General features: G+C 35.3%; 1 protein-coding gene across 1 annotated transcript in view; it reads left to right on the forward strand.

Annotated features, from left to right (window-relative positions):
- CFAP61 (cilia and flagella associated protein 61) overlaps positions 1–9444 on the forward strand; it is a 160497-nt gene that overhangs the window by 755 nt on the left and 150298 nt on the right. Inside the window, exons 2-4 of the mRNA XM_087891278.1 lie at positions 1373–1538; positions 1636–1786; positions 3709–3785. Coding sequence (XP_087747404.1) covers positions 1381–1538; positions 1636–1786; positions 3709–3785 — 386 coding nt within the window. The 5' untranslated portion in view covers positions 1373–1380. The remainder of the gene's footprint in view (positions 1–1372; positions 1539–1635; positions 1787–3708; positions 3786–9444) is intronic.

Consider the following 9444-nt stretch of genomic DNA (forward strand, 5'->3'; position numbering starts at 1 on the left):
GGAAAAGAGGAAAATGTGTTAGATATGTTCACCACCTTGAGTTATTTGTAAAAGTAACAAAGGTAGGATATAAATAAATGAATTAAAAACTTACTTGTTTGTTATTGCCAAGAAAACTACAGAAATACAATCCAAGGAATCAAGCTTGATAAAGACATTAGCTTCCTCCCTCCCCCCAATAATTAAAATATATTTCTAAAGCCTGGGCCCTGATGATGGCTGTTAGCAAACTTCTTTCTGCCACTCTAACCAAACTTTAGCAAGCCTCTATAATTCACCCTTAATTTTACATCCATCAAAGATTGAGGGTCTTGTTTTAAATATACAGTATCAATCCAAACTGTGCTGGTTTGTTTGGTTATTGTTGTTTCACTTACTTAAATTTGAGGTGGTATGATCCATTCTACTATTTAAATATAGGATTCCACTACTTTATTCTTTTATATGATACATCCTGCTTATCAGAGATCTCTAACCATAACCCTGGAACATCTATCTATCTACATACTACTAAAACCTATTCCTATAACATTTAACAGGGCAAAACGGTGCACTTTAGGGTAAAAGTGTTGAACCAAGGTACTTCAAATGGGCTAACCCACACAATACATTTAAAATCCAGGACCCATGATTCCTGTTGAACTGAAATTTGAAAAATTGTATGAAACATAACATTAAAAATCATTAAAATCTTAAAGCATTTTATGTCATAATACAAAATGTCATAAAATATTTCCTGTGGTGAACTCCTGATGTTTGACTCTGTAAGGGCCGTGATGGCGCAGTGGTTAGAATGCATTATTGTAGGCTAATTCTGCTGACTGCCAGCAGTTTGATCCTGACCAGCTCAGGGTTGACTGAGCCTTCCATTCTTCTGAAGTCGGTAAAATGAGGACCCAGATTGTTGGGAGCAATATGCTGACTCTGTAAGCCAATTAGAGAGGGCTGTGAAGCAGTATATACATCTATAAATGCTAAGTGCTATATAGTTCAACCTGGGATATTTACAGGGCAGATATATCTCTGGTTATTTCCCTAAATCCATAAGAACTTTTGAAGTACTTTAGAAACTCTGCAATTGTTGAATACATTGAGGAATCTGGTAAAGAAATACCTCTAAAATAATTATCCAAGAGTTCATGGGTGGTCTGGTTACATACTAAAATTCAGCTCACAGTTTACTTTGAAATAGGCACTATTGAATTATAAATTAAATGTACATCCATAAGGTTTAATTTTTTCACTGAAATATTTAAGGAGTGATGTGATTTTAAAATATTTCTGGAGATTAATTTTGGAACCATTTCAGTAATATGCCTTGATGATAAGTGATATTATTCAAATGGAATATTTGGTTATTGTTTTGTTACAGTATGCACAATGTCTTCCTTATCATCTGCAAGAATCTCATCTACACCAGCATCTTTAGTTGCATTAAGTGCCAGAAGGACAGAATCCCATGATATTCCTAATATTATCAATCTTATGAAATATGATACAGAAAGATTGTTTGGCAGGATTAATGTCATATATCTTTTGTAAGTAACACCATTATAACACCTCATATATCTAAAATAAGTAAATTGAATTCTCTTTTACTAATTTCACTTCAAAAACATAACATTTATTTTACAGAGAAAAATCTAATCTTGCAGTGACTGTGATTAATGACAAAAATGTAAGTGTTGCTCATGCTGCATTTTTGGATTATCCTAACTGGGGTGTTGTCGATGAAGCTAATTGGGAAGCATACATGAAACAAAACTATCCTGAGACAAAGTGTACAGTAAGTATGGAAATTTTTTTCACTCAAAAATTCTAATTCTAATTCATTTTTGTATATTCTCACAGGAATAAATGCATAGGACATTTTATTTTATTTTTAATTACAAGAAAACATGAAAAAATGACTTTATTTGCTAGTATTAATTGATTTTATACCCTTGTCTTCTGGAGTCTAATCCCAAGTATTGTTAGCTTTGTTTCACAGACAGAATAAGAGCAGGCACTTTTTCTGTCCATATTTATTTATTTATTAGCAATGTGTAGATCTGGCTCTGGCTATTAAAAATTGCAAAGGTTTTTTCCCAAGTATATCACCTTTAACACTTAATTTTTCCAAAAATAAATTCTAAAGAAAGGATCAGTGCAATCTTCAAGAAGAGATAAGTGAGAGAGTGAATAACTTTTCCCAAAGTTAACAAAACCATTCTCCAGAGGCAAGGCAAAATCTCTGTTAGTGTCCACGAAAATAACCTCAACAATAATAAATGCATTGATGACATTAAAAAGTGAAATAGCTGCACACAGACAAATATAAGTGGATATTTTGAATTATAAATAGTTTGCTTATGGAGTGTTTCAGCATAAGAAGGAAACCATTATGTTCCCTTTTGCAATGGGTAAGGTAGCAAGTATGAGTACAAAAACTATAGTGGAATTAGTCTGGTAAGTATTTGAGGCAATGTTTTGTAGCATTCTGATTGAAGGGGTAGAAGAGGTGACAGTGAACCAGATCTCAGAAATATAGCATAGCTTTATTTTGGGGCAGTTGATGTGTAGACCAGATTATTGTTCTTTATTGTGTACTTAAGAAATGCATGGATATAAGAAAGAAGTTTCTTTTGATTTAAAGGGAACATGATAGTGAATATTTATTTATTATTATTATTTATTTATTTTGTCGCATTTCTACGCCGCCCAACTCCCAAGGGATTCATGATTCAATAGGGTTGAATCATGAATATAGAGACAAAAGTTAGCTGGAAAATAAATGGGCAATATGTGTAATGGAATAAGAAGGTAAGAAATGATATCCTGCAAGTATTTGGGTCCCAGCATTATTCAGTTGTTCATAAATGATTCAGAATTCTGCACATCTAATAAGTAAAATTTACAGATGACACAAAATTTTCTCAGATATAGTAGTAAAAAAGCAAACGGATTGTAAAAAATCCCAAAAGAAACACCACAAGCTTGGTGACTGGGCCACTAAACAGCAAATGCAATTCAATGTTAGTATTTTTAAAGTTATGTCTGTCAGAGTGATAGTTCAGATCATCTGTGCAGTGTGCATAAAAAAAGCAAATTCCATGCTAGGGGTCACTAGAAAAGAAATAGATTAGAAATAAGCCAATTATCAGTGTTGAATTGCAAAACAGTAGATCAAGAGGGAGGGGAAAACTGAAGAAGTCATGGATGGACAGAGTTAATCAGATACTCAAAGAGAGTTTAAAGAACAAAAGGCCATCTACCTCTATGATATGGTGGAAGCAAGAATACAGCCAACAAGGATAGAAAAGTATGAAAGATATGAAAGGTATGAACAATGTTGATATCAATTAGATTTACGTTTCTTTTTCTTATCTAAGGTCTTTGGGTTTGTTTGTTTTTTTGCTTATTATTTATTGCTCCTTTTAAGTGCTATGTGTAAAAATATTTATGCAGAAAGGAAACAGCATGATATATATGTGTGCGGTCAGCTTTTGTGTTTGTCCCAAGTCAACATATAGTTCTAGGTAATAAAATAACTTGCAAAAAGAATAACAAAATATAGTGAACTTTTAAAAAAACATTTACATTTTTTTTCATAACTAAAATACTAGAGTAGTTTGTTGCAGTGTTGCATTCATTTTTACAAGGACAAAACTAAAGTTATTTTATTAAAATGTAGTGTTTTCTATTAAGTTTGTAATTTTTTTTTCACAGCCTTTAAATACACTATTTATGCATCTATTTGTAGCAACTGATGAATATGCAGTCAATTATTGTCAGGAAATTATGAAGTAAGTAAATTTTCTGAACATCCTGAATGGGAACTCTGCTGAAATTTTAAGATTGAAACAGTTCTTGATATTGAATTCTAATACATTTCTGTTTAGAAGTTCTATTCTGAAAGATTACAAAAGCTTATTCAAGGAAGGGAATTGCAGTGTAGATCTCTTTCAACTTATTAATATGTCAATGTGTATTTCTGTTTCTTGGGTATTTGCAAAGCAATTGTCAGCCCTTGTTGAATTTATGCATGTATTTATTTGATGTATACCAGATATTTGAGTATCTTTTTGTTAGCTTTCCTGATAAACCAGATAGGAAATGCAACTAGATGAACTACATCTACTCTACATTGCATGCACAATTATTAGGCAACTGAGTATTTTGACCATATCATCCTTTGTATGCATATTTTCCACTTCCAAGCTGTATAAACTTAAATACTTATTGGATATAAGCATATCAGGTGATGTGTATTTGTGTAATGAGGGAGAGTGTGGACTAAAGAGATCAACATCCTATATCAAGGTGTGCATAATTATTAGCCAGCTTCTTTTCCTCAGGCAAAATGAGCTAAAAAAGAGATTTAACTGACTCTGAAAAGTCAAAAATTGTAAAAAGTTTTTCAGAGGGATGCAGCACTCTTGAAATTGCTAAGATATTGGGGCGTGATCACAGAACCATTAAACATTTTGTTGCAAATAATCAGGGTTGCAAGAAACGTGTTGAGAAATAAAGATGCACCTTAACTGCCAAAGATTTGAGAAGAATCAAACATGAAGTTACCAGGAACCCAGTATCCTCCAGTGTTGTCATATTTCAGAACTGCAACCTGCATGGAGTGCCCAGAAGTACAAGGTATTCAGTGGTCAGAGACATGGCCAAGGTAAGAAAGGCTGAAATCCAACCACCACTGAACAAGACACATAAGCTGAAACTGCAAGACTGGGCCAAGAAATATCTGAAGACAGATTTTTCAAAGGTTTTATGGACTGATGAGATGAGAGTGACTCTTGATGGACCAGATGGATGGGCCCATGGCTGGATCAGTAACAGGCACAGAGCTCCACTTTGACTCAGAAGCCAGCAAGGTGGAGATGGGGTACTGGTATGGGCTGGTATTATGAAAGATGAGCTAGTTGGACCTTTTTGGGTTGAAGATGAACTCAAAATCAATTCCCAAACTACTGCCAGTTTTTAGAAGACACTTTCTTCAAGCAGTGAGTGGTACAGGAAAAAGTCTGCATTTTTCAAGAAGACCATGATTTTTATGCAGGACAATGCTCCATCGCATGCATCGAAGTACTTCACTGTGTGGCTAGCCAATAAAGGCCTTAAAGATGAAAGAATAATGACATGGCCCCCTTCCTCACCTGACCTAAACCCTATTGAGAACTTGTGGGCCCTTCTTAAGTGGGAGATTTACGGTGAAGGAAAACAGTACATCTCTCTGAACAGTGTCTGGGAAGCCGTGTTGCTGCTGCACAAACATTTTATCTTCAATAGATCAAGAAACTGACAGAGTCCATGAATGGAAGGCTTATGACTGTTATTGAAAAGAAGGGTGCCTATATTGGTCACTGATTTTTTTTTTAAATGTCAGAAATGTTTATTTGTAGATTTTGAGTTGTTTGTATATTATTCTCACTTTAACAGATGAAAATAAATGAGTGAGATGGGAAATTTTTCATTTAGTTGCATAATAATTCTACACACTAATTGTGCATACATAGATATTCTCCTAAGAAAGCCATAAACTCACTTTTACTTTCTTAAATATTCAGGTTTGGGGTTTATTAACATTTTGGATTTACCGAGAGCACTGTAGTTTTTCAATAATAAAATTAATCCTCCAAAATACAGCTTGCCTAATAATTGTGCACACAGTGTATTGTAAGGCTTCATTAACAGAATCTTGCAAGCCTGAAAGTACAAACTTCCCGCCAGCCATTTTTAACTGCTAGATCCATCGGGGAGGGTCCTTCTTAAGTTTTTTTCTTTCACCATTAAACAATTAACAGGCTTGTTTCTCTCTTATCTGTCAATTTCCTAGGTAGAATCTCTCCCCTTTCCTCAAGCTTATCCATGCGTTCCATTACATTCTTAAATATTTTTCTTGACTGTACACCGCCTTGAGTCCTACGGGAGAAAGGCGGTATGAAATATAATAAATAAATAAATAAATAAATAAATAAATAAATAAATAAATAAATAGCCAAGTTGACTATTAGAAATAAACAGAAGCAGAATATATAAGCTTAAAATACCCACCACCACATTGCAGTTCCTGCTCCCCTCCAAACATCATCTTTAATTTCATATTATTATATTTACATTATTTATTTTATTCCTTTCCTATTGTTACGTTAACATTTTTATCACTTTTTTCCATTTTATTGTTGTAAACTGCCCAGAGTAGCCCCATGATAAGATAGCCAATTTAACAAACAAATAAATAAAGTAAATCTGTATACTGTAGATTCATCAGTACATTACATATACAGGTAGTCCTCAATTTACAGCCCCTTATTCAGCAACTGTTCAAAGTTATGATGGCAGTGAACAAATGAAGATTATCATTGGTCCTTGGAGTTTGAGCCATCCCAGCACCCCTATTGTCATGTAATTGTTATCTGGGTTCTTGGTAGCTGGCTTGTACTTATGAGTGGCAGTAGTACCCCATGATTACATGGTTACCATTTGCTAACTTCCCTGCCAGCTTCCCCAGAAAACCAATGGGGAAGATAGGAGGAAAAGTCTCATGTCACTGGAGTAAGTCTCTCCCCCACTTACCCTCTCCTACCCATTATGTGCTCGCATTGTGCTGCATCCTCCATACTATCTGCACTGTGTTGCATCCTCACACTCTCACTGTGATGTACCCCCACATACCATCCTTCACTCATGCACCCCTGTGCATCTTCCCCAGCTCTCACCATGCCTCCCTCACACACTCATGTATCCCCTTTGCACCCTTGCTGACCCTTGCTATGCCTTCCACATACCTTTCCTAAGCCTCATCACACCTCTCTTCCACCCTTCCTAATCTTTGCACAACTTCCTCACACACCACGCAGAGCCTACTTGACCCATGCAGTGCCTTTCATGCACACCCTCACAAAGTCCCAACGCATGCAGCATCTCTTATGCACCCCCTTACACCCTCTCATATCCACCCCAATCCTATCTGGCCAGCACATCACCTCTCAAAAACTCCATTGCTCCTCCCACACATGGCGGCAGCCAGTTACCTGCCTTCCAGCTTGGGACTTTCAACTCCCTGCCAGCTTCCCCATTGACTTTGGTTTGGGAAGCCAGTAGAAGTTACTTTGTCTAATGAGAGAGCCAGCTTGATCTAGTCATTAAGGCACCAGGTTAAAAACTGAGAGACCATAAATTCTAGTCCTGTCTTGGCATCAAAGCTAGCTGGGTGATCTTGGGCCATCACTCTCTCAGCCCAACCCACCTCAGTGGGTTGTAAACAAACAAACAAACAAACAAACAAAACAAATAAATGTGACAAACATACCGAATATTCCTTGGTCCTCCTATTTTCCCCAGCCACAACCCACCTTACTGGGAATAAAATAGGAGGAGGAAGGAGTATTCGGTATGTTTGTTGACTTGAGTTATTTAGTTAGTTACAACCCAGTGAGGTGGGTTGGGCCAAGAAATAGGACCAGGTTGAGGATAGTTCATCCTGGGAAAAATGTATGTGGTTGCTATGAGTTGACACTGACTTGTCTATAATAAATTAATCAAAGGACCAAATTGTCTTCAGTTTGTGTTATTTTTAAAATAAGGTTTTTTAAAAAATAAATAGCTATAATTGTTACATAGCAAGATTGCATTTTTATCGCCTATCATTCTATTTTCTATTTTACTGTTTTATTTCCTTTTGTACCATTATAAGACTATTTTATTCTCAGGTTTTTTTGGTACATAGAGTTGGATGTCCAGGAACAAAACAGTACCTAAACGTAATAGTAATAAAATAATTTTTGATAACAAGAGACAATTCTTTATGAAAATTAGAATAGGCAATTCTGTGAGATCAGCCTCCCATATTGCAGAAGGCCCTCGTTTACTGGCCAGGGCTTGCCATTTTATCCTCTCCTTGCTAACTTTTATACTATACTTTTATAGTATTCATAATCACTATGAATATCATTAAATAAATAAATATCATTTTATTGTATTTAGATAAATGTGACACGTGATATTTCAATATTTTAATAAACAGATACTGCAGGATGGCAGTCTGCTGAGGAACAGAATGGAGGAAGTTACAAGTCTTTTAGTCTTATTGAAGAATAGAATAGAATAGAATAGAATAGAATAGAATAGAATAGAATAGAATAGAATAGAATAGAATAGAATAGAATAGAATAGAATAGAATAGAATAGAATAGAATAGAATAGAATAGAATAGAACAGAACAGAACAGAACAGAACAGAACAACAGAGTTGGAAGGGACCTTGGAGGTCTTCTAGTCCAACCCCCTGCTTAGGCAGGAAACCCTACACCACTTCAGACAAATGGTTATCCAATCTCTTCTTAAAAACTTCCAGTGTTGGAGCATTTACAACTTCTGGAGGCAAGTTGTTCCACTGATTAATTGTTCTAACTGCCAGGAAATTTCTCCTTAGTTCTAAATTGCTTTTCTCCTTGATTAGTTTCCACCCATTGCTTCTTGTCCTGCCCTCAGGTGCTTTGGCGAACAGCTTGACCCTCTTCTATGTGGCAGCCCCTGAGATATTAGAACACTGCTATCATGTCATAACTACTTGTAGTTATTTTCAGAAATGTTTACTAATATAAAAATTTGGCATTTCTCAGTAGGCTGACCAAAAATTAGAAAGATTCTTACAGTGCCAACTGTAAGATTAATCCATTTTTATTTTATGATTAAAGCATTAAGGTTAAGGCATAATCTTTCATGAGCTACATCTCAGTTCATCACAAAGCTTAAATTTATGCCTTAAAATAAAAAATAAATTCATTTTAAAAGGAGTTGCCAGTCCCCTTCTGAATTTTGGTTATCCCACATTAACATAGCTCTCTTTCTAAAATGTTCTCAGTAAACTGGGCATAGTTTTTTATAACATGTGGAAGATCTGTTATAAAAAAATCTGTTGACCTAGACTTGTTCTTCAATTTGACATGGAACCATAACCAGAACAGTAGCCATGTATATATTATCCCACAGTTCAATAAATTTACTTACCACATTTATATGTTGCAAGCCTAATCTCAGGATTAGCAACACAGCACTCATTGCAGCCACTTCACCATTTATATTTAAAGTAAAAAATAAAAGTAAAATGTTCTGAGTTTTTTTTTGAAAAATACAAGTCTTGCAATATCTTGCATGAATTCTTCAGAAAATTAGTTACATTAATTTTTGGCCTTTTAACTTCTTGGAATGGCAGCTCCCATCTTGCAAATATTTGTGATCTTGCCTGTCTGGCATCATTTCATATGTTCACTTGATTCCTATGCTCTGAACATACATTTATTTTTTAGTGGAGATTATATAGATCAGTGCAGTGGTGGGTTTCAAATTTTTTTCCTACTGGTTCTGTGGGTGTGGCTTGGAGGGTGTGGCATGGCTTGGTGGGCGTGGCAGAGGAAGGAAACTATAAAATCTCAATTTCCTCCCCAATCCA

This window comes from Pantherophis guttatus, chromosome 3, assembly GCF_059756535.1.
Source record: "Pantherophis guttatus breed Tessera chromosome 3, ASM5975653v1, whole genome shotgun sequence".
Taxonomy (NCBI): domain Eukaryota; kingdom Metazoa; phylum Chordata; class Lepidosauria; order Squamata; family Colubridae; genus Pantherophis; species Pantherophis guttatus.